At 44.8% G+C, this 23,938-nt stretch overlaps 2 protein-coding genes across 5 annotated transcripts; one reads left to right on the forward strand and one right to left on the reverse strand.

Moving 5' to 3' along the window:
• The first annotated feature begins 186 nt into the window (after positions 1-186).
• GMPR2 (guanosine monophosphate reductase 2) lies at positions 187-7,885 on the forward strand. Of its 3 annotated transcripts, none has more exons than XM_045584936.1 (9): positions 187-353; positions 733-846; positions 962-1,081; positions 4,496-4,669; positions 5,702-5,783; positions 5,873-5,979; positions 6,154-6,196; positions 6,962-7,121; positions 7,324-7,885. In XM_045584936.1, exons 2-9 carry the CDS (start codon positions 760-762, stop codon positions 7,517-7,519), a joined length of 969 nt encoding a protein of 322 aa, XP_045440892.1. In that variant the 5' UTR covers positions 187-353; positions 733-759; the 3' UTR covers positions 7,520-7,885. The 3 variants fall into 3 exon arrangements, with proteins under 3 accessions (XP_045440892.1, XP_036305939.1, XP_036305958.1); XM_036450046.2 differs by lacking the exon at positions 187-353 and adding an exon at positions 4,254-4,337 and having other exon boundaries at positions 423-846; XM_036450065.2 differs by lacking the exons at positions 187-353; positions 733-846; positions 962-1,081 and adding exons at positions 2,278-2,343; positions 4,254-4,337.
• TINF2 (TERF1 interacting nuclear factor 2) lies at positions 5,232-10,800 on the reverse strand. Of its 2 annotated transcripts, none has more exons than XM_036450009.2 (9): positions 10,554-10,800; positions 10,301-10,405; positions 10,125-10,226; positions 9,939-10,046; positions 9,760-9,853; positions 9,123-9,585; positions 9,001-9,036; positions 8,772-8,964; positions 5,232-6,228 (listed from the first exon to the last, which is right to left on the reverse strand). In XM_036450009.2, exons 1-9 carry the CDS (start codon positions 10,743-10,745, stop codon positions 6,031-6,033), a joined length of 1,491 nt encoding a protein of 496 aa, XP_036305902.1. In that variant the 5' UTR covers positions 10,746-10,800; the 3' UTR covers positions 5,232-6,030. The 2 variants fall into 2 exon arrangements, with proteins under 2 accessions (XP_036305902.1, XP_036305911.1); XM_036450018.2 differs by lacking the exon at positions 5,232-6,228 and adding an exon at positions 8,362-8,644 and having other exon boundaries at positions 8,772-8,863; positions 8,969-9,036; positions 10,554-10,796.
• Positions 10,801-23,938: the final 13,138 nt, after the last annotated feature.

Genomic DNA, 23,938 nt, shown 5'->3' on the forward strand with positions numbered 1-23,938 from the left:
AGAAGGCGGCCAGCTTAATTAGAGCAGAGATGACGCCTCCGCGATCCTGAGAGTCCCCGGCGAGCAGGGTCTAGTGGGAAGACGGGGCGGAACGAACTACTTTTCCCGTCCTGCCTGCGGGCAGCTCCGCGCGTTCCACCCTGGGAGTTGTAGTCCGCTTCCCAGACCAACGGCAACCTCAGCGCGTGAACTCTGTTAACCAGAAGATCTCGCACAGCCGCCGCCGAAGCCGGAATTCCACAGTTAATTGTTCTCGCCCGCAATTAGCGGAACCTGTTGGTGTGGCCCACAAGGCTTAGTTGCTAAGCACGGGGAACTTCGGTTAACTGCCACCTTGGCCGCGGTCACAGGAAGTGAGTACCCCTATTCCGGAAACGGGTTGTGGGACCCCTCCCCCGTTCCTTCTCGGCCCCCAATCACTCTCTGACCTCGTTCCTTTTTTGCAGGGGAGGGAGAAGGGAAAGGAGGGTAAAGAATGTACCTGTTTAGGGTAGTTCACGATTCCCTCCCAACTATTCTCCCCTGGGGTGGAGACACGGAGGGTAATCGCGACCGTGGGGCCGGTCGGAGATGGCAGTCTTCAGGGACCGACCACGCCTCGACCAATGCCCAGACTTTGGACATTTTAAGCGAGGAGAGAGATGAGCCCTGCCGCCAGCCCTAACAGAGCATGAAGGCTTTGTTATTGACTCAGCTCCCCCGTCTGGTCTTTCCTTACCTTCCAACCTTCAGATTTCTTGCTACCCCGGAGCTCCCGCCATGCCTCACATAGACAACGACGTCAAACTGGACTTCAAGGATGTCTTGTTGAGGCCCAAACGCAGTACCCTTAAGTCTCGAAGTGAGGTGAGCCAGCTTCCCCTGGTGGACCAGGACTGAGAAAGACTCCTGGTATTTTTCCTCAGCAGTACTTGCTTCTTGGGTGAATGAAATGCTCATTTTTTCCTGTTCATATCTGCAGGTGGATCTCACAAGATCATTTTCATTTCGCAACTCAAAGCAGATGTACACTGGGATCCCCATCATTGCTGCCAACATGGATACTGTGGGCACCTTTGAAATGGCCAAGGTCCTTAGTAAGGTAGGCCTTCACTTACGCTGCTTCCTCAGTGGTGTCCAGCTATTTGGGCCGACTGCAGGGTTATTTGCATTCCCGTCTCCATCCCAGATCAACTCTCTGGCAACTAACAATCCAATTTTCTATTTTCTCCAGTATCTGGTAAGTTCAAAGAGCCATGTAAGTTAATGAGATTCAAAGCTAAGTTTTTTTGTTTGTTTGTTTTTTAAATATATATTTTATTGATTTTTTACAGAGAGGAAGAGAGAGAGGTAGTTAGAAACTTCGATGAGAGAGAAACATCGATCAGCTGCCTCCTGCACACCCCCTACTGGGGATATGCCCACAACCATTGTATTGTATATGCCCTTGACTAGAATCGAACCTGGGACCTTTCAGTCCACAGGCCTACAGTCTATCCACTGAGCCAAACCGGTTTCGGCTCAAAGCTAAGTTTTGATCCTATTTTTCTGATATACAATGTTTTCCAAAAAAGCATATTCACACTTTCCCCCCCCCCTGTCAATTGATATGTTTTTATTGATTTTTAAAGAGGGAGAAACATCAATGAGAGAAAAACATTGATCAGCTGCCTCTTCCATGCCCTCTGCTGGGGATTGAGCCTGAAAGCCTCAGTGACCTCTTGGTGCATGGGTCGATGCTCAACCACTGAGCCACATTGGCCAGGTCTGTGCAGCAGTTTTATTTACTTATTTAAAATATATTTTTATTGACTTTAGAGAGGAAGGAAGAATGAGAGAGATAGATAGAAACACCCACAATGAGAGAATCATGGATTGGCTGCCTCCTGCAAGCCCCCCACTGGGGATTGAACCCACAACCTGGGCATGTGCCCTTGACTGGAACCGAGACTCTTCAGTTCACAGGATGACACTCTACCCACTGAGCCAAACTGGCTAGGGCTTGTGCGGTAGTTTTATATACCTTGCCAACTTTTCCCAGCCCCAGGTCACCCCCTCCAAGTCACATGCATCTCTCCTGTTACATCATTGTTAGAAAACTAAACAGTCACTGTTTTAGTCCAGAAACTACATTTTGAGCATTTAAGAATTCCTAATTAGGAGATCCTAGAGAAAAGCTTATTAATTTTATAATATGCCTATTCTTTTCTTTTTTTAAATCTTTAAGTCCTAGGTTCCTGGGAGTTTCTGGGATGTGCCCAAAATGAGGTGTTTTTCTTATATACAGGATACTGTTTGCTTTCAAAGTAGAATATGCTACTCTTGTCAGTAATATTACCTGCTTCTATATTTGTAGCTGAGAAGGTAGTTACTCTGGTTACTCTTGAGAACATATGCACTCTTCTGGTTAATCCATGTAGCCCTTGGTTGATGGGATTCTGTTGCTGCTTGAGGCTCTGTTAACCTTCAGGACTTCATCTCCCTTTATTTTGGATTGCTGTAAGTCTCTGGAATGTCTGCTGTCATTTCTCTGAGGCTGGTAGTTATTATTTTATTATAGTACTGTATTGCTGTTGCTGTGCACTAACTATTTAGGAATCCTGCTGTTGCCCTGTTGAGTTGAGAAATGGTGAATCTGACTTCAGTGTTATTAGACATGCTGTAACACATGGAACTTGTGGGCATTGTTTTGATGTTTTGTGTTGAGACTGGCTTTTAAATACTGTTGAGTGCTAAAGAAATAAGATTTTAGAGATAAGAGTCAAGTTTCACAGTAATAATAAAAAGGTTGAGTGCAAGCATGCATCTTTTTAATTTTAATTTTAATTTTTAAAATATATTTTATTGATTTTTTACAGAGAGGAAGGGAGAGGGATAGAGAGTTAGAAACATCCATGAGAGTGGAACATCGACCAGCTGCCTCCTGCACACCTCCCACTGGGGATGTGCCCACAGCCAAGGTATATGCCCTTGACTGGAATCGAACCCGGGACCCTTGAGTTCGCAGGCCGATGCTCTATCCACTGAGCCATATTGGTTTCGGCAAGCATGCATTTTTTTTTAGATCTTTAGTTTGGTATATAATTGGATGTGCTTATCACGCAACACTATCTCCAAGGTCTACTGACCTCCTACAGTGATTTTCCTTTGTCAGCATGTTGATGGCAGAGTGTTGCTGAGAGCAGAATTCAGTACCAGCTAGGTAGTGTTGGTGGTGATCTCCGATTGAGTATAACAGTAATACTTACTGCTGGCTGATGCATGACTTCCTTGGATTTCTTGCCAGTTGCAAGGCTTGTGCTATCTCAGTCAACTGCTGTCTCATCTGTTTGCATGCCTGCACTTTTAAAGCACAAACACCAGCATTCACAGTGGCCTTTGAATGCTTTTCTCAAAGTATTGGGATATTGTTTGCAATTTGTTGAGCTAGAATATACAAGTCCAGTGAGTCATTATATACTTGAATTTTGTTGACTGAATTAGATCGAATGAAATAAACTTTTCAGGTTGGTCCATGTCTCAAGAAAACTTGTCCTTTACTCCAGTGGTGATGGAGAAAGGATGGGGTAGCATTTAATTGGCTCCATTAAACTTAAGGCCTTACCTTTTGTGAGCATATATATATATGGAAAAATACACACACACACACACACACACACACCCCGATTGGTTGCCCCCTAGGTATGCGCTGACTAGGGGATCAAACCTGTAACCCAGGTATATGCCCCAATTGGAATTGAACCCACAACCTTCCTGCGCATGAGACAATGCTCTAGCCAACTGAGCCACCCAGCCAGGGCACCTTTTGTGAGCATTTAGACTCACCAAATTGCTGTGGGTAAACTGACCAGAGATACCAAAAACGAGTTAGTTCTACCAGGTTACCATAGAAGGGCCGAGCCAGTGTAGGCAGACACTGGCTCTGTCTGGCGTTTTCATAGTTCTTGTCTACTCCTTGTCCTATTGCCACTAACAGCTTGTCCTGTCACCTTTTAAATCAGAAGCACTGTATGTGCTGGCAGGTAAAATCCAAACCAGATAACTTAGTGCTTTGGTGGAAGTGTTTGACAGTACTAGCTATGGTAAAAAGTCCTACTGAGATTTGTAGGGACACAAATGGTTGCATTAAAAATCTCACCTCAGTCCCCGAGTTCTTTAAGTTTCTCTTTCTAGACCTGTCCTTTCCCCCCTCAGATAGAATAGTATAAAGGTCTCCTTCTAGAAAAAGAAATCCTAATAAAGTTCTCTCCTTTTTGATGGCTCTTTCTTCTCAGTTCTCCCTCTTCACTGCTGTCCACAAACATTACAGCCTGGAGCAGTGGAAAGAGTTTGCCAGCCAGAATCCCGACTGTCTTGAGGTAATACTGGCCCTTTCGTGATCCCTTCCTTTTTTCATTTTCCCATGAATCTTTTCTTGGCGTCCTGGGGATCAACTCTTAGACTGCTCATCAGGTCTTTTCAAACATGCCACAGCTGTCTAATGCCTCCCATGCCAATGCCCCCGCTTCTCCCACAGCATCTGGCTGCCAGCTCAGGCACAGGCTCTTCTGACTTTGAGCAGCTAGAACAGATCCTGGAAGCTATTCCCCAGATGAAATATATATGTCTGGACGTGGCAAATGGCTACTCTGAACACTTTGTTGAATTTGTAAAGGATGTACGGAAACGTTTCCCTGGACACACCATCATGGTATGTTTCTATTACTCTAGTTAGTACATCCCTCTCCTTCTCCCCTCTTTTGTGCCACTCTTTTTTTGTTGCATCAATTCCTCCTCTACTGAATTTTCATTTTCCTGGTCTGCTTAATCGTGTGATTATCCAAGGCTCCATGCTTAAAATGTTTATTGGTCATTGCAATCTCTGACCCTTGATACATTGTCTTGGTAAATCCAGTGTTCCTGACATTACTCAACAAATCATGTGCTTATGCATTGTACATATCTGTGATACTTATCTACCTGCCTACCGAAATGAACATGATACTACAATCCTATTAAAGGGATCACATGTAACTTTAAAAAAAAAAAAATATATATATATATATATATATTTTTTTTTTATTTTATTGATTTTTTAGAGAGAGGGATAGAGAGTTAGAAACATCGATGAGAGAGAATCATCGATCAGCTGCCTCTTGCACAACCCCCACTGGGTATATGCCCTTGACTGGAATCGAACCTGGGACCTTTCAGTCTGCAGACCGACGCTCTATCCACTGAGCCAAATCGGATTTGGCACATCTAATGTTTTATTTTACAAGCTTAGGGGAATGATTAGAAGACCTAATTTTCCTCACAGCATTGAAGGAGCTCTTTTCTGTTCATCAGAAGCAAATACACAAAACAAAAAAGCAAATACAGCTATGTAGATGGTATATAGCCTATATCATTATGTCTTCCCCTAAGCCAGAGAGGTTTTATCACTTAATGGCTTAAGGGCAGGAAATTTTTGGGTAAATCAAATTTCATCTTGGTCCAGTTGGACCCCAGTTTTATCCCAATGCAACAGTGACACTGGCAACTAACCCCCTTACCTCACTGGGGAAGCAGGATCCTTTGGAGTGGATGGTCTAAAAGCTCTGAGGGCCCCGGCGAGGGGACCCAGGTACCCTTCTTTGTAATAATGTTGGAAGGACCTGGTCCAGGCATGGTATATATGAGAGCACACAACTTCCTCTTCATTTCTGACCCTAAGAATGCTGTTTTGATTGCTTTGTCTTAGGCAGGGAATGTGGTAACAGGAGAGATGGTAGAAGAGCTGATCCTCTCTGGTGCCGACATCATCAAAGTGGGAATCGGACCAGGTAAGCTGGCTTATTGGGGGCCATTGGCTGTCTATTCAGTGGCACATAGCTATAAAGCACTTCTCTCATCCTTGTCACGTTCTTCTCAGGCTCTGTGTGTACCACCCGGAAGAAAACTGGAGTCGGGTATCCACAGCTTAGTGCAGTGATGGAGTGTGCAGATGCTGCTCATGGCCTCAAAGGCCACATCATTTCAGTAAGGTCCAAGGGCAGAGCAGGGTGTGAGGCTGCCAAACAGCTGGGTTTTCTACCGGGTATGGGAGCTCTGATAGAGGTGGATCAGGACTCCTAGGTTCCTGTCAGCTTTGAGGTGGACTGTGGGGACACTGCTGAGCCATGCTGTTTCTTCACGTTGCTTCTTACTTTGCAGGATGGAGGCTGCAGCTCTCCTGGGGATGTGGCCAAGGCTTTCGGTAAGGACACTGTGAGGGCCAAGAGGAGGATCCTATAGGAGAGGATGCGTTACCTTTGAGGGTCTAGGATAGGGGTGTCGAACTCAATCAGAGAAGGGGCCAAAATCTAAAATCCAGCCTAAATCGCGGGCCGAATGGTTTACTGAACAGTCATAAACTGTCATTGTGATGGAAACGCAGCGGAGTGCAGTGATGACAGCGCGGTACGGGCCACATTGCAAGGCCTGGCGGGACGGATTTGGCCCGCGGGCCTTGTGTTTGACACATGTGGTCTAGGATCAGGCTAAGAAAGGCTGAGGAAGCCATTCAGGTTCTTTCATAATATGAACTCGTGATCCTGAAGCCTGTGGTGGTGTCATTGGGGAAAGCCAGCCGAGACTCTGATATGGACTTTCCCAAGTGTGGGCCAGGACCATCTGCACCAGCCCCTGGGCTGGCTGTTGGGCTATGTAAATGCCCTCAGAGTTACAAAATCCAGCTCTGGAGAGTAGGCTGCAGACCTGCATTTTTTACAACTGTCCAGGTGATCCTTGCTCACACTCCCAACAAAAATTGGAGACCTTTGCTCTTGGAGCACTTGAAGTGAGTCTTATTCAATTGGGCAAAGTAAAAAAAAAAATTACCAGAAGACAGCAAAAACAGCAGAAAGAGAGCAAAGCCAGACAGGGAATCTCTAGTGGCTTTAGAATTTGGTGTGAGTTTGCTTCTGAGGGTGGGTGGGCACGTGAACACCTGGGCCAGATTCATCTTTCCTCTCATTGGTAGGGGCAGGGGCTGACTTTGTGATGCTGGGTGGCATGCTGGCTGGGCACAGCGAGTCAGGTGGTGAGCTCGTCGAGAGGAATGGCAAAAAATACAAGCTCTTCTACGGAATGAGTTCTGACACAGCCATGAAGAAGTATGCGGGGGGCGTTGCTGAGTACAGGTATGTGCAGAGGCCTAGGAGCTGAGGGTTCTTGGAAGGCATGGCTAAGTAGGGTGGTGGCGGAATTCAGGGCTGCTGAGAGATGGATGGTATCGTTCTTGGGAGAAAAGTGGTGAACCAGGGTTTAATGCCATAGACTGGGGAAGAGTCATTTGGCTTAAGGAATCCCGAAGGAAAAAGAAAAAAATTTTCCTCCTTTAAGGGCCTCGGAGGGAAAGACGGTGGAGGTGCCCTTCAAAGGGGATGTGGAACAAACCATCCGAGACATACTTGGAGGCATCCGCTCCACGTGTACCTACGTAGGAGCAGCTAAGCTGAAGGAGCTGAGTCGGAGAACTACCTTCATCCGCGTCACCCAGCAGGTGAATCCAGCCTTCAGTGACTTGAGCCAGATCTGAGCAGCTTTGCCCTCCTAAGGCACCGGCATCAAACCACAGGGCCTCGCAAGTGGCCCCTCACCCATCCCAGTGCTGTGAGTGTTATTTGACCATCTCACTCCTGAGAGTTCCTGCAATAATGCTGTACTTCTCTATCTGCATCCACAACACACTCACTAGGAAGCAAGGCAGGCAGGCTGAGAAAATGAAGTTGATAATCAAATGGCAATCTGGAGACTTAGCTTCTGAAGATTACTATAAGAAAAAGATACTGATTCATACAGGACATAAGCGTTTTAGATATGGCCCTGGTCTTAAGAGGAAGGCTTTTAGAATCATGTTGTGATCATCATGCTTCATTAAATGCAATCTTTGAACATCTAAAAAGCTCTTAAGTGTTTATTTTTTTAAAGTATCTCTATAAAGAGAGATCCCAATGACTGAAAAGAGATTCTGGGGCTTTCTACACAAGTCTGGCATCTGGGTGCTGGCTTCGGGAAAGTGGAGGTGGAGGTGGAGGTGGAGGTGGCACTGACCAGTGGAGTCAAGGACAGTGAGTACTTTTTCTGTGAAGCATCTCCATTCAAGTGCTAACCCCCTAGATAACCTGGCAGCATGAAAATTTACAGAGTATACATTCTGGCATCAGAACACACGGATATTTTCAGAATAGCAAAAGGAAATTTCTCATCCAGGTTCTCAACCCTGGTAAGCTTTCTGATACACTCAAACACTTTCCAAGGGAAGTAAAAGAGCGAAGGGATTCTTTTAGCCCTGGAGAGAGAGGCCAGTTACGTTTCTAAGGAATGATTTACACTGACCCTATAGAAGCCTTAATTCCCCTCCCTCACAGCAACACAGTGTTTTAACAAACAGAAAGTTTAATGATCCAGCATTACAAAGTAATTTGGGCCATACACTTAAGCAACCCAAGCCTGGGCTTCCACTTTATCCCCACTAAACTGCCTGCAGAGGTGAGGAGGAAGGAAACAGGCAAGATGCAGAAGGCATTCTGGTTCTATCAGAGGAGTCTGTATGGTCACGGGAAGGGGCAGAGGCAGCACTAGGATTAGAAGAGGGGAGATATTCACAGAAGGTGGGGATCAGGGTGTCAAACTTTGTCTTCTCATAGTTTTCCAGAGACTCCTGGAGAGAAAGGAGCAGGGCGATCCTGTCACCAGAAACATTCCCTGAGCCCTCCATATTCAGGGAGCATGGGTTTCTGTCTTCTGCCCCATCTCCTTTCCCCAGCTTTCTGTTCCTCCTTACTCACCATTCCTCCCCTCTGGCCATTTTCTTCCTCATCAGAGTCCAAAACCAAGTCCCCTATGGTAATGACAGGGCTGCACAGAGGTGGAGGACACTCTGCAAGAAGGAAACTAGAATCACAGTACTCCTCTAGGTGAACAGAGGCCTCAAGAGTCCCAAGAGAGGAGGCTGTCTGATCCAGTCCTGACTCAGTATACCTACCTGGCTTCCCGGCCCTAGGAGGTGATAATGACAGTCTCAGGGGCTCCATGGGGCAGGCCCAGCAATTCCTGGGGTGGGAACAAACAAAGAAGATAGGGTGAAGGGAAAGCAGGCAAGGAATGTGCTGTTAGGCAGAAGCAACGGTTCCACTTACTCCTTTTGCTCTGAGACAGACAAGTCAACTGGGTTCTCCTTCACAGTCCTTCCGCCCAGGGTCTGGGATGGACTCTTAGACTTTCCAGTGGAGGCTGTTCTCGTGCTGGCATCACCTGCTGGAACTGCCATGTGTGTCCCTTGTTCTTTCCTATTCTCAGGTTTAGATATGGCCTGGGTTGATGAACCCAGATTCCTAAAGGGGAATAGCATGGCTGTGGGGCGCTCCTTATGGCCTACCCTACTGGATGCCCACTGGGCCTGGGTTCTTCGCTGGCCTAGAGGGGCCAGATTGAAGTGGCGACCAGCCAAAGGTTCTGGGTGCTTTCTTGAGGCTGCTCCGTGAGGAAGGTGTGGGCCAGGCTTGGCTTTTGGCACAGGCTGATGGAGTGCTGGTCTTGGTTGCCGAGGAGGACTGGGCTCCATGGGCTCTGACATGTTCATTGAATTAGTAACTGAGCACTCTAGAAAGAAAAGAATGTTCCTTGTAAAGAGAACAGACAGTAACACATGAACTCAATCTGGTTCCTTGGGTCTCAAGCCCATGTAACCCCCTATAACGGGCTGGCTGTCTCAAAAGGTCTCAGGCTACATATTCCACCCCCACATTTCTAATTTTTTCCAGATGGCCCTGGTACCTGGAAGTGGCCACCCCATGTCCGCACTATATTGTCTCAAAGCAAAAGAAGTGATTGAAATTCCAGGCTGCATCCAACTCAGCACATCCTGAAGCTGTGGGCAGGGAGAGAGCATAAAGAACACAGACCTTGGTCCAACCGCCCCACACTCTGCCCTCTGTGTTTAGGCCTAGGAAAACCTGCTGTGACTGTGGGATAGGCAGTGCTTTTTCCAGCCGACACAAGTATTCAAAAAATAGCTTTTCTATAGCTGCCAGAAAGGGTTCCCCATACTCTTGTTCAAGTTCCTGCAGACAGAAAAAAGCAGGTCAGAAGGGGACTAGAAAAGAAAGCCATATCATAGCTTTCAAATTAGCTAGTCTCACCTGCAACTTCCAAGCCAAATCCACAGGGGCCTCTGCCAGCAATTTCACTTGCTGGCAAAAGGCTTCCTGTGCCTCTGAGATCTTCTTCATATCCTGCTTTGTCTGTTGAAGAGGGCAGACAAATTAGGGGCACCAAGGATTTACTGTGGGTGGGGACTGTTCCAAGGATCACTTACAGCTTTGGGGTCCCGCACTACAGGTCCAGACTCTGGAAAGTGTTGTTGCAAGACATTCAGAACCTGTGCCCAAGGCCGGCCCTGGAGGATCAGCTCCACCACCACCTGTGAATGGGACTGAGCTCAGAATTCCCACTTCGGGGCAAGCTCCCCTTTTGCAACCGCTCCCAACCCCCTAAGCGGTCTGTCCTAGTCTGATCCTGGCATCCCGCCCCTTCGCCTCTTCTGTTCTCGGGCTCACTGGCTCTAATACCTTGGCCTTTAGGCCCATACATAGGCGCTCGTGGTGGCGGTAGCGAACCAAGCCAGGAGCAGCAGCGCGCAGGGACCGCAGAAACTCTAACACTCGTGGGAAATGGTCCACGTAGCGTCGGCGCACGACCAGCCAGTTGGCAGCGGCAGCGAAGCGCAGGGCAGCCGGGCAGGCGCCCGGGGGCTCAGCCATGGCAGGCGCGCTCTGCCTCCCGGGCAGGACCCAGGTTCTTCCCCCAAAGGCTGTCTGGCTCCGTCCGGGGGCGGGGCTTCCGGAGGCCCTCGGGCTCGGCTGTTCCGATGGACGCCGGGAGTTCAGCGGTCCGGCTCAGCGCCTCCCATGGGCCGCCAGAGTCTTGTAGGTTTTCTCCAATTTGGGCGGGAGCCGGGGTGAAGAATCTGGCGGCCCAATGGTTCCCGGACGCTCGCTCCGCCTCAAACGTCCCGAACCCGAGGGCTACCGCGCTTCCCGCCCTGCGACCAGCTTTTCCTGCCCCGGCAAAGGGCGGTAATGGAGAGCCAATGGGCCATGGGCGGGGGCGGGGAGCGTGCTGGCGCCACAAAGCACCGTCCCCGGAAGGCACGCCCCGGAGGTCCCGCCTTTTCCGTCAGGTCCTGGGCGGGTGCGAGGCTCCTTCACAGCCTGTGGGGGTCCTCCCGGCCCCGCCGTTTTAGGCGGAACCGGCATGGGAGTAACGCCTCTCTCTTACAGACTACCGACTTTGTAGTCTGTAAGGCGGGGCCGTGCCGTTCGTCCTCTCCATCCTCGTCACCCTCCGGAATCCCTGAGATTCCCGCCTCCCGCGGCTGCAAAGCCTTCCTGTGAGAACTGAACTGTTCCTCTTACAAAGCAGAAGAGGGCGCCACCTTTCAACGTTTGAAAGGAGACATCAGATTGTTAACCTGGTTTTCTTTGGCTGGTGACACTGTAGGTAATCTACGTGCTTTTCTGTATTTCTTTTTGTATTATTTAATTAAGAAAAATTTTTAAAGTAAAATAAGTTTCACTTTTCATTTTTCTGTTGTGCGCTTAGTCCAGCCAGCCCTCAGTGACCGTTTTACTCTTCTTTCTCCTTGTCACCCTTCCTGGTGTCTACTTACTCCCACCGCCACGCACAGAACCCGGCACACAGTGTATGTTTTTTGTTGCTCGAATGAATTACCTGCCCTGACTACCTTACAGGGCTTTAGTGAGACTACCCTTTCCAAGGGCTAACTCCTTCCCTAGATAGAGGAATGGCTACCATATCCCTCCGGCCTCCACCCAAGGCCTGAGGCAATTCACATATTCAGCTGTCCGTGGGACATTTAGTTGGAGGTCCCAAAAATACCCAGATTGGAAATGTGTAAAATTCTGAAAATCTCGCTTTTAACCTTGCCTTTATTCTTTCTGTAAAGTTCTTCCTTTATGTAGATCTCAGTTTCTGACCTATATCATCGCCCTTTCTGATAAAATTTTATATGTCATGCACGTCAAATCTCCTGGTGACAAAATTTTTAAATTTTTGTTTGCTCGAAAAAGTCTTTATTTCTTCCTCACTTTTAATATATAATTTTGCTGGATACAGAAGTCTAGGCTGGTGAGCTTTTTCCTTCAATATGCTAAGCATTTCATTCCACTCTCTTTGTACCTGCATGCTCTCTGGAGAGAAGTTCCTTGTGATTCTTACCTTTCCTCCCTTCTCCTACCCCCAGGCTTCAAGATTTTCATTTGGTGTTTTATTTTCTGCAGTTTGAATATGATATGACTAGGTGTAGATTTTTTATTTTTATCCTGCTTGGTAATTTTGGAGCTTCCTCCATCTGTGTTTGGTGTCTGTCATTAATTTTGGGAAATTCTTGATTATTATTGCTTCAAATATTGTTTCTCTCTTCTCCTGGTATTCTCATGTGCATTTTGTAATTGTCCTACATTTCTTAGATATTGTTTCATCTTTTTCTTTATATTTCTTTGTATTTTCTAAACATTTTGGAAATGTTTACTGACATTTACTCAAGTTTATCGATTCCCCAGCCATGCTCATCTACTGATCAGCCTGTCAAAGACACTCTTATTTTTTTTCTTCATTTTTGTTTCAGTGTTATTTATTTCTAGTATTTCCTTTTAGTTCTTAGGTTATATCTTTCTGCTTATACTACCCACCTGTTCTTAAATGTTGTCCACTTTTTTCATTAAACCCATTAACATATTAATAGTTTTAAATTCTTGGTCTGATAATTCCAATATCTCTGCCATATCAATGTCTCTGCCATATCTAAATCTGGCTTTGATAGGGGGGAAGGGCATATAAAAGAAAGGGCGTGTTATAAGAATAAAGCCCACTGCATGGCTCAGTGGTTGAGTATCTACCTATGAACCTGGAGGTCACGGTTAGATTCCCAGTCAGGGTATACATCCGGGTTGTGGGTTCAATTCTCAGTGTGGGGCGTGCAGGAGGCAGCTGATCAAGGATTCTCTCTCATCATTGATGACAGAGAGAGAGAGAGAGAGAGAGAGAGAGAGAGAGAGAGAGAGAGAGAGAGAGAGAGAGGGAGAGGGAGAGAGAGAATAGAGCCAGTTGTTTAATAGTTATTCATCTTACTAACTAAAGATGATTTAACTAGCTGGTGGCTACCTATTGTATATAGATAAAAGTTTTTTTTACAGACCTTGGGAAACTGGAGGAGGAAACAGGCTGTTAAAAGATAAAATAAGATGCCTCTATGGGTCTATTACTCAGAAAAGAAATACATTTTGAGAACAGACCGAGGATAGGAAATGCTTTGATTTGGTTGCTGTGCCTGGACCCTGACCCCCTCTGGGAGTTTGCCTCGGGAATGCTGACCATTCTCTGGTTCCAGGAACTGGCTGAGCAATTTGTAACATCATAGGACATTAGCCACCTTGTTACCAGGACTTGGAGCTCCTGAAGGCCAGACTGCAGCCGCTATTATCCCCCACCCCCTCCGCCTTTCCCTCTTACACTTGCAACTGCACATAGCTATCTTCTTTCACTTGTATATAATCAGTAAACAAGCCAGGGGGATGAGAGTAGAATTTCAGGATGACCGTCTGCCCTCCCCATACTGCTAGTATTATTGGAATAAATGCTCATAAGTGATGCAGCCTGTTTCTACTTAATTTGGTTCAAGTAGTGACAAGCAGCCTCAGACCCGTTGTGTCCAGTATCAGTTCTGACAGTTGGTCTGTCTCTTCACGGTGTACTTTTTGTCTTAGTATGCCTTGTAGTTTTTCGTTGAAAGTCAGATGTACTAGTAAAAGGAACTGAGGTAAATAAGCTTTTAGTGTGAAGTTTTATGTTTACCTGGTTTGGCAACCATGCCAGAGTCCACCAGATGGCCAGGGCCTGGATGTCCCAAGGATTATTTACAGATGCAAGGTTACAGCAATCTCACGGTACACTGTGCCCTTCTATAACCCAAATTAGTGAGGCCACTACTTAGAAAGAAGCCTCTTTTGTCTAAATAGTATAAGACCTGTTACTGACCAGCTGGTGTGCTAGAGAGAGGCTGGAGAGGCTGCTGAGACTCTGAGGTTAGACAGCTCAGGTGCTGCTGCTATGTGAGGCAGCGGCAGCGGCCAACAACTGGTCTAGAGGCAGCACACGGTTGCTCAGATAATAGCTGTAGGTACAGAGGCTGCTGGTGCTTTGTGGGAAAGATGATTTAACTAGCCGGTATGCGGCTACCTATCGTAAAGGACTACTTTGGAGAACTACTTTGTCTAATGGCTCCTTGTTAGCAATGGCTACATGGCCACTAGCTTCTACAATTAAGACTCTTATACACCCACAACTTCTCATGGCTTCTCCATCTACTACCCGGTGTCCATGAAGGTCCAGTCCCTGGCAGAGAGGCTCGGACCTAACAGTGGACGAGTAGAGCAGAATAAGGGAACTGAGTTCCCAACAGTTAGTGCAGAGAGCAGGGATCAAGGAGGAACATGCTCTCACACTTAGCACTATGAGCATGATCTGGGAGTAAGTACTCCAAGAATTAGACCTTCCTCTGACATCTGGCTAGGAGTTAGTCTGTATAGTTTACTGTAGCTGTAGGTATCGAAAGCTAAAATTTCCTCTGGTGTTATTGTTTCCCCTGTTGTTTTGGGGGTTCTCTAGCGATGTCTTGAATAAAGTCTGAAATGTGCAGGTCTTTCCATAGTATTCCAGGTAGATCATCATCATAGTGACTGTCAGGAGAGTGAAAGGTGGCCTGAGGATTAGAAGGAATAAGAGATCAAGATGGAGCCGGGCCCATGTGGCTCAGTGGATGAATGTTGACCTATGAAACAGGAAGTCATGGTTCAATTGTTGATCAGGGCACATACATGCTAGGGTTTTGGGATAGGTCCCCATTAGGGGGCATGCAGGAGGCGGCCTATCAATTATTCTCTCTGATGTTTCAGTATTTCTCTCCCTCTCCCTTCCTCTCTCTGACATCAATAAAAACAAATTTTTTTTAAAAAAAGAAATCAAGATGGAGAGGTAAAGGAACAAAGGGATTGTTATGGCAATATGATTTTGACTATTACATGTTGGAGCTGTGGGCACATAAAGGAATTTTGTGGTATTTATTTTTTTTTTTTTAAAGATGATTTTTTACATGGAGAGGATTCAATATTTTTACTCTGTAAATTTGTTTTTGGTTCTATTGACCCTATCTGGCAAAAGACTCTTTCTGACATTGAATTGATGGAAGAAATAAACATCCATTTTTCACATCATTATGACCTAAAGATATTAGGCTGGCTCACACTACCACAAAAAGCTTTTACTAAAAGGCAGTGATACTTAATACTTGTTAAAGTAGCTCCTGTGGACCTATGTCCTTGTACAGGATCTTAGTCCTCAACAAAGAAGCTACAGCAGTGTACTCTGAACATGATCAGCTAGGTGGGGGTCCTCTGAACATGCAGCACTGGGACAGGCTCCTCTGCTGAAACATGTCAGTGGCTGATTGAATGAAATGTAATCTGTGCAGTCAAAACTGAGGTGCTGTGAGTGATAGGAAATCTATTGCCAAACCCCTCAGATATTGCTCCCATCAGAGAAAAAGTTATTCCTTTTGAACTACATACCCTTAACATTTCTTATGGGAAATTCAGCTCCATCATAATATGGGACCATTGTCATATATATGATCCTTCATTGACCAACATGTCATTATGTGGCATGACTATTGTTTACTCTTCTAGACTCTGTTGTACCATGGGATCTTTGCATAGGCTGTTCCTTTTGCCTGGAGTGATCTCCTTTTCCCTCTCTGCCTATCCTTCAGGGTTACCTATTCAGGTAAAGCTTTCCTAACCATCACCAGGAGGTGCACGTCTTTACTGTGAATTTCAGAGCTATCTACTCTCTTTGTCTCATGCACTTACTCATTTAATCTGTTTTTTCTCAGGCTCTTAAGTCCCATAGAGCAGGAACTAGGTTTGTCCTGTGTTCTAGTACTTAGCCCATTCCTTGGCACATGTCATTAAATATTTGTTAAATGGATGAAGGAATAGATCCATTAGCTATCACCATGGCTTCACCCTATCAATCAAAGTCTGAAAAAATTCTGTGGTCAAAATCTCTTCCTAGAGTGGACCTTAGAACAGTGGAAGCTAGTCATTATTTTAAAACTTATCTTTGTTGCCGAAACCAGTTTAGCTCAGTGGTAGAGCATCGGTCTTCGGACTGAAAGGTCCCAGGTTCGATTCCTGTCAGGGGCATGTAAGTTGGTTGCGGGCACATCCCCGGTGGGGGGTGTGCAAGAGGCAGCTGGTCGGTGTTTCTCTCTCATCGACGTTTCTGGCTCTCTATCTCTTTCCCTTCTTCTCTGTAAAAAATCAATAAAAATATATTTAAAAAATGATCTTTGTTTAAAATGAAGTGCAACCACTGTAGTCTGATCCATAAATTTGAGAAACATCACATTTTGTAAAAAATAAAAATAAAAAAATTTATGCTTGTGATTAGTTTCACCTTACTTGCTTATTATCAGGAAGATTTTTGATGAATTGTTATTGTTGTTAATCTTCATCTGAGGATATTTTTTCCACTGATTTTTTAAAATTTATTTATTTATTTATTTATTTATTTTTTTTTTGTGAGAATGGGAGGGAGGGGGAGAGGGAGAGAGAATCATCAATGTGAGAGATATATTGTTTGGTTGCCTCTCGCAAGTATGACCTGGGCCGGGATTGTTCCTGCAACTGAGGTATCTGCCCTTGACCAAATTAAACCCATAACTCTTCAGTCCTCAGGTGACACACTAACCACTGAGCAAAAACAAACAGCTAGGGCCCTTTTTGGTGTTTTTTCCTCTCTCAGAATTTCCTAAGAAATCTGACCAAAGGGCAGGCCTTGCAGCTTCCATGCTTGTTAGGGGGTAAGCTCTGCTGTTCACAGAGTCTGCCATACTTTCCCCCTCACTCAGTGTCCCCTTAGAAAACCAGCTGCAGGGGATGAGTTCTTAAGATTCCACAACTATTTTTGTGCCTATGTTTCTTCCTCTCTTTTTATTTCTTCTTTTTATACTAGTCCCTTTAGTATTTCTTGCATTGCTGGCTTGGTGGTGATAAACTACCTTAGCCTTTTTTTTTTTTTTTTTTTTTTTTTTTTTTTGTCTGTAAAGCTCCTTATTTCCCCTTCAGTTTTGACTGTTAACCTTGCTGGATAGAGTATTCTTGGATTCAGTCCCTTCCTTTGCATCACTTTGTAAACTTCCTTCCATTACTTTCTAGCCGGATGCATTTCTGTTGAGAAATCATTTGATAATCTAATGGGAGATCCCTTGTATATTTCCCTTTCTGTTTCCCTCCTGCAGTCTTTAGGATACTCTCTTTGTCCCTGACTGGTTTGGCTCAGTGGATGGAGCTTCGGCCTGTAGACTGAAGGATCCTGAGTTTGGGATCCATGCCTGGGTTGTGGGCTTGATCCCCAGTAGGGGATGTGCAGGAGGCAGACCGTCAATGATTCTCTCTCATCATGATATTTCTCTCTCTCTTTTTTTTCCCTTTTTTTTTTTTTTAATAAATCTTTATTGTTCAGATTATTACAAATGTGTTCCTCTACCCCACCCCCTCAATTGCTCCCCTCCACCATGTTCCCACCCCACCCTCTGTCCTTTCCCCATCCCCCATTGTCCTCATCCATAGGTGCACAGTTTTTGTTCAGTCTCTCCCCGAACCTCTACTCCCCATTTCCCCAAGAATTGTCAGTCCACTCCCCTTCCATACCTCTGATTCTATTATATTCACCAGTTAATATTGTTCATCAGATTTTTAAAAATATATATTTTATTGATTTTGTACAAAGAGGAGGGGAGAGAGATAGAGAGTTAGAAACATCGATGAGAGAGAGTCATAGATCAGTTGCCTCTTGCACACCCCCTACTGGGGATATGCCCACAACCAAGGTACATGCCCCTGACTGGAATCGAACCCAGGTCCCTTCAGTCCCCACGCTCTATCCATTGAGCTAAACCGGTCTTGGCGTTTATCAGATTTTTTAATTTTCTTGGTTTTTAGTTTCACTTGTTAATAGTTACATATTTGTTGTTCATAATTTTTATCTTTATCTTCTTCCTCTTCCTAAATAACCCCCTTCAGCAATTCATATAATTCTGGTTTGGTGGTGATGAACTCCTTTAGCTTTTTTTTATTTGTGAAACTCTTTATCTGGCCTTTGATTCTGAGTGATAGCTTTGCTGGGTAGAGTATTTTTGGCTGGAGGTTCTTGCTATTCATTACTTTGAATATTTCTTGCCATTCCCATCTGGCCTGCATGGTTTCTGTTGAGAAATCAGCTGACAATTGTATGGGTGCTCCTTTATAGGTAACTACTGGCTTTTCTCTTGCTGCTTTTAATATTCTCTCTTTGTCTTTTGCTCTTGGGATTTTAATTATGATGTGTCTTGGTGTGGTCCTCTTTGGATTCCTTTTGTTTGGGGTTCCGTGTGCTTCCTGGACTTGTAAGTCTATTTCTTTCGCCAGGTGGGGGAAGTTTTTTGTCACTATTTCTTCCAGTATATTTTCGATATCTTGCTCTCTCTCTTCTTCTGGGATCCCCATAATTCTGATGTTGGTTCGCTTGAAATTGTTCCAGAGGTTTCTTACACTATCTTCAACTTTCTGGATTCTCTTATCTTTTTGCTTCTGCAGAGGAGTGTCTTCTGGCTCTTTGTGTTCTAAATCTTTGTCTTGATTCTTGCGATCTTCCAGTCTGTTTTTAGGACTCTGTGTAATACTTTTTATTTCAGACAATGTTTTCTTTATTTCTAGTTGATCCCTTTTTATTTCTAGTTGATCTCTTTTTATTTCTAATTTATCCGTTTTCATATCCTCATAGGTTTCATTTATTTTATTGGCCTTTTTTAGGATATTCTTGAAAAGCCTTATAACTGTAGTTTTAAACACAATGTCCATTCTTTTCTTTTCCTCTATCTCCTTCCTTTGTATCCTGCCTCTTATCTACATTTTAGTTGTTTCCCTGATTTGATGGAATAGTTTTATGTGCTAGTTGTTCTGGTAGAGCCCAGTAGCACAGCCTTCCCAGTTACCTGCGGTGGACAGTCTTGGTGTAGCCCTTTGTGGGCTGTGTGTGCAGTCTTGTTGTTAAGCCTTGCTTATAGTTGGTATCACTGGGAAGCGTTGATCTCCAAGCCAACTGGCTGTGAGGATCAGCAGTGTCTCAGCTAGGAGGGCTTCTGTACTCCGCTTGGATGGGGCGGAGTCTCAGGGTGGCGCAGACAATCTTTGGTTCTCTTTCAGTCTCCCCTTAGAAAAGACCTGTTCGCGGTGAGTCTCGCAAGATTGATTGCAGGCATGCACTTTTCTTTGGTAAAGGTGCAGACAAGCTTTGGATTCCAGCCAGTTCCTCCTTAGAGAAAGCCAGCCTCTGGGAGAGCTTCTGTGCTCAGCTTGGATGGGGCGGAGTCTCAGGTTGGTGCAGACAAGCTTTGTTTTCCCGCCGGCTCCTCCCCAAGTCCCGCAGTAATGGCCACTGGCTTCACACACCTCCGAGAAATCTCTGCCCACTGCCTGACAGTCTGGCCTCTCCCTGTCTGGGGCCGTCTATCAGAGCAATAGGCTGATTCTGTTTTCCTCTCGAACAAGAAAGCCAGCCGCGCGTTAGCCTCTCCCGCAGCGGGAGTAAGCCAGTAGCGAACTCAGCCCGGCCCGCCCTCTCTGCATGCTGGGAGTAAGCCAGCGCCTTTTCACACGCACAGTTCTCCGTACCTTCACAGTTTCTGAGGGTCAGTGCGCCTTCTCTCTCCTTCCCAGATGGCAGAGCCTCCTCTCAGCCAGCCGTCTGGTGCTTCAGGGCAATTCCTCCCCTATTTTCCAGTTCTAAATTAAATTTGTTGTGGTAGGCTGCATTCGGGTGTTTACCCTATGCCGCCATCTTGGTTTCTCCTCTCAATATTTCTCTCCTTCCCTCTCCCTTCCTTTCTGAAATCAATAAAGTTTAAAAAAAGAAAAAAGATTCTCTCTTTGTCCTGAACATTTGCCATGTAATTACAATGTGTCTTAGTGTGTGGCTTTATTCAGTTTCATCTTGTTTGGGACTCTGTGCTTGTGTGACTTTTTCTTCCCCACATCAGGGAAGTTTTCTGACATTATTTCTTCAAAAAGGTTTTCTAACCCTTGTTCCTCTTCTTGTCATTCTAGCACCTCTATTAATCATGTTGCTTCATTTCATGTTTTTCCATAGCTCCCTTACTCTCCCCTCAGTCTTCCCTGTCTTCTAATTGGCTAATCCTGACTAGATCCTCCACTTCTTCTAGTCTATTGAAACTTTCAATAGTGTTTTTTATTGCAGCTGTATCTCTGTTTTATTCTTCTTTATTCTTACATAAGTTGTTAATTTTTTCATCCATCTGGTTTATGAACTGTATGACCCTTATTCTAAATTCTTTTTCTGACATACTGCATGTACCGTTTCACTTAGCTCCTTTTCTGGCAATTCCTTTTATTCTTTCCTTTTTTTTTTTTTTTGTCTCCCATTTTTGCTCTAAATATATCCCAAGAAACTAGAAACACCAATCAGAAAGGATATACTCACCCCTGTGTTCATAGCAGCACAATTTACAATAGCTAAGATTTGGAAACAGTCTAAGTGCCCATCAGCAGATGAGTGGATTAAAAAACTGTAGTACATCTATACAATGGAATACTATGCTGCCATAAAAGGGAAGGAACTTCTACCATTTGCAACAGCATGGATGGCGTAGTATGCGAAGTGAAATAAGTCATTAAGAGAAAGATAAATATCACATGATCTCACTCATTTGTGGAATATAATGAACAACATAAACTGATGAACAAAAACATATCCTAGAGAAAGAGAAGCATTGGTCAGACTAGGGGTGTCGAACTCAATCAGAGAAGGGGCCAAAATCTAAAATCCAGCCTAAATCGCGGGCCGAATGGTTTACTGAACAGTCATAAACTGTCATTGTGATGGAAACGCAGCGGAGTGCAGTGATGACAGCGCGGTGCGGGCCACATTGCAAGGCCTGGCGGGACGGATTTGGCCCGCGGGCCTTGTGTTTGACACATGTGAACAAAAACATATCCTAGAGAAAGAGAAGCATTGGTCAGACCATCAAACCACAGAGGGTAGGTAGGGGAGGATGGAGGTAAGGGGGAGAGATCAACCAAAGACTTGTATGCATCCATATAAGCCTAACAAATGGACACAGTCACCAGGAGGATGAGCACATGGATAAGGAAGTTGGGGAAACAAGGGGAGAGGGAAGGACACATATGTAATGCCTTAATCAATAAAGAAAAAATAATTAAAAATAAAAGATTCTACATCCAGATCCAGACTTTGCTCCCTGAGCCAAGATGCTATAAGAGCTTCCAGCATTAGCCACAGATTTCGCCAAATCAAACCCATCCACATGGGGTTGAGGGATCTTCATATTCAGCTCAGTTCTCCAAGCCCAGGATGGTCCCCATCCCTGCTGTTGAGCTTCAGTTGAAGCTACCATAGTCCATACTGATCTTCCCAACTTTAAGTCTTGAGGCAAAAGGTAGTCTAGTGTTGCTTTACACTCTGGAAACACTGGGCTACTGATGCAAAGAATACAACTTCTCCCTAGTGATTACCTTTAATATTTATTTGTTTTGTTAATCCTCACCTGAGGATATTTTCCATTGATTTTTTTAAAATTTACACACACACACACACATATATATATACTTTTCCATTGATATTTTTAGAGTGGAAGGGAGGGGAAGAGACATAGAAACATCAATGTAAGAGAGACACATCGATTGGTTGCCTTCCACATGCATCCTGACCAGGGCTGGGGATCTTGCCTGCAACCAAGGTATGAGATTCATGACCAGAATTGAACCTGGAGCCCTGAAGTCTACAGGCTGATGCTCTATCCACTGAGCCAGAATAGCTAGGGCCCTAGTGATTAACCTTGTATACCAGGTGTCCCAGGAGAATAGAAACAGGTTACCAACACTCAGAGTAAATAACTGCCTCACCATTGTCCAGGGACACCAAGTAAGAGAGCACCTCTCTGTCCTGACTTGTTTGGCTCAGTGGATAGAGCATCTGCCTGCGGATTAAGGGTCCCAGGTTCAATTCCAGTCAAGGGCATGTACCATGGTTGCAGGCATATCCCCAGTAGGGAGTATGCAGGAGGCAGCTGATTGATGTTTCTAACTCTCTATTCCTCTCTCTTCCTCTCTGTAAAAAAATCAATAAAAATATATTAAAAAAAGAGAACAGTTTTTCATTAAAATAATAATAATAATAATAATAATAATAATAATAATAACCCTAACTGGTTTGGCTCAGTGGATAGAGCATCGGCCTGCAGACTGAAGGGTCCCAGGTTCAATTCTGGTCAAGGGCATATACCCTGGTTTCGGGCACATCCCCAGTATGGGGTGTGCAGGAGGCAGCTGGTTGATTTTTCTCTCTTATCAATGTTTTTGGCTCTCTATCACTCTCCCTTCCTCTCTGTAAAAATTCAATAAAATATATTTAACAACAACATCAAAAAAAAAAGTGCAGCCCTGCTGGTGTTGCTCAGTGGTTGAGCATTGATCTATGAACCAGGAGGGGCACATTTTGAGTTGTGGGCTCGATCCACAGTAGAGGACATGTAGCAGGCAGGTGATCAATGATTCTCCCTCATCATTGATGTTTCTATCTCTCCCTTTCCCTTCCTCTCTGAAACCAATAAAAAATATATTGAAAATAATAAAAAATTTAAAAGTGCACTCTGTTATATGAAGTATCATGTGAAGGAAATCACCATCTAAATAAATATAAATGGCATGAGATAGGTTTCCCTTGGTACAGCTTTCTGAGGTACTGTCCCAGTAAGACTCTGTTTGCATAGTTGTTACTGAGCCCCCCTGGGTGTTCATTTATCTCTCTCTCCCAGAGCTGCCCTCATCATCCACTGCATTCTTCCTGCACAGGCTCCGAAACACAATCCTCCATTGCACTTCCAAGTTTCCAGACCCTCCATTACCCTCTGATTAGTAATCTTTCATTTAACAGATATTTATTGAGCACCTCCTGTATATTATAGATTGTGAATCAGCCATGAATAAGAGAGAGAAGTTCCCTGTCCTCATAGGGCTTTACATTCTTGCTGGAGGAGATCTAGAGGCCTGAGGCCAGAACAGACTAAGCAGGGATTCTAATGCCTGCCTCCAGAGAATTAAAGGAGATGATACTCACAAAGCACCCAATTTGAGCTTAACTTGTGGGAACTCAACATGTATTTCTTTCTTTCCCGCTATTTGGAGGATAGCATTATCTTCCCATTGTTGTTGTTGTTTTTAAAAAATATATTTTATTGATTTTTTACGGAGAGGAAGGGAGAGAGAGAGATAGTTAGAAACATCGATGAGAGTCATCGATCAGCTGCCTCCTGCACGCCCCCCACCAGGGATGTGCCTGCAACCAAGGCACATGCCCTTGACCAGAATTGAACTCGGGACCCTTCAGTCCGCAGGCTGATGCTCTGTCCACTGAGCCAAACTGGCTTTGGCCCTTCCCATTGATTTTTGATTGTTTGTTGTTGTTTTTAGGATTTCAAGCATTTTTGAGCTCTAATAAATATAGGGAATCAGGGTAAAATGAACAAATGTGAAGCAAGTTACAGAGTTGTTGGAATCTTAATGTTTCACATTTTCTTCCAGGTGTTCAGTGAAAAGAGAAACTGTTGTGTTGCTGCTCAATCTTTCTGGAAACCAACTTTTAAAAAATATATATATATATATTTTATTGATTTTTTGTACAGAGAGGAAGGGAGAGAGATAGAGAGTTAGAAACATCGATGAGAGAGAGTCATCGATCAGCTGCCTCTTGCACACCCCCTACTGGGGATATGCCCGCAACCAAGGTACATGCCCTTGAC

This window comes from Pipistrellus kuhlii, unplaced genomic scaffold, assembly GCF_014108245.1.
Source record: "Pipistrellus kuhlii isolate mPipKuh1 unplaced genomic scaffold, mPipKuh1.p scaffold_m20_p_1, whole genome shotgun sequence".
In the NCBI taxonomy this organism is placed as follows: domain Eukaryota; kingdom Metazoa; phylum Chordata; class Mammalia; order Chiroptera; family Vespertilionidae; genus Pipistrellus; species Pipistrellus kuhlii.

What these genes read in the sequence shown, in the direction of transcription:
- GMPR2 (XM_036450046.2), top strand. Translation starts at nt 760, where the DNA reads ATGCCTCACATAGACAACGACGTCAAACTGGACTTCAAGGATGTCTTG. An exon ending in CCCTTAAGTCTCGAAGTGAG is followed by an intron (nt 847 to 961) that starts GTGAGCCAGCTT and finishes TCATATCTGCAG; the next exon opens with GTGGATCTCACAAGATCATT. An exon ending in TGGCCAAGGTCCTTAGTAAG is followed by an intron (nt 1,082 to 4,253) that starts GTAGGCCTTCAC and finishes CTTTCTTCTCAG; the next exon opens with TTCTCCCTCTTCACTGCTGT.
- TINF2 (XM_036450009.2), bottom strand. Translation starts at nt 10,745, where the DNA reads ATGGCTGAGCCCCCGGGCGCCTGCCCGGCTGCCCTGCGCTTCGCTGCC. An exon ending in ATTTGGCTTGGAAGTTGCAG is followed by an intron (nt 10,047 to 10,124) that starts GTGAGACTAGCT and finishes TTCTGTCTGCAG; the next exon opens with GAACTTGAACAAGAGTATGG. An exon ending in CATGGGGTGGCCACTTCCAG is followed by an intron (nt 9,586 to 9,759) that starts GTACCAGGGCCA and finishes TTTTCTTTCTAG; the next exon opens with AGTGCTCAGTTACTAATTCA.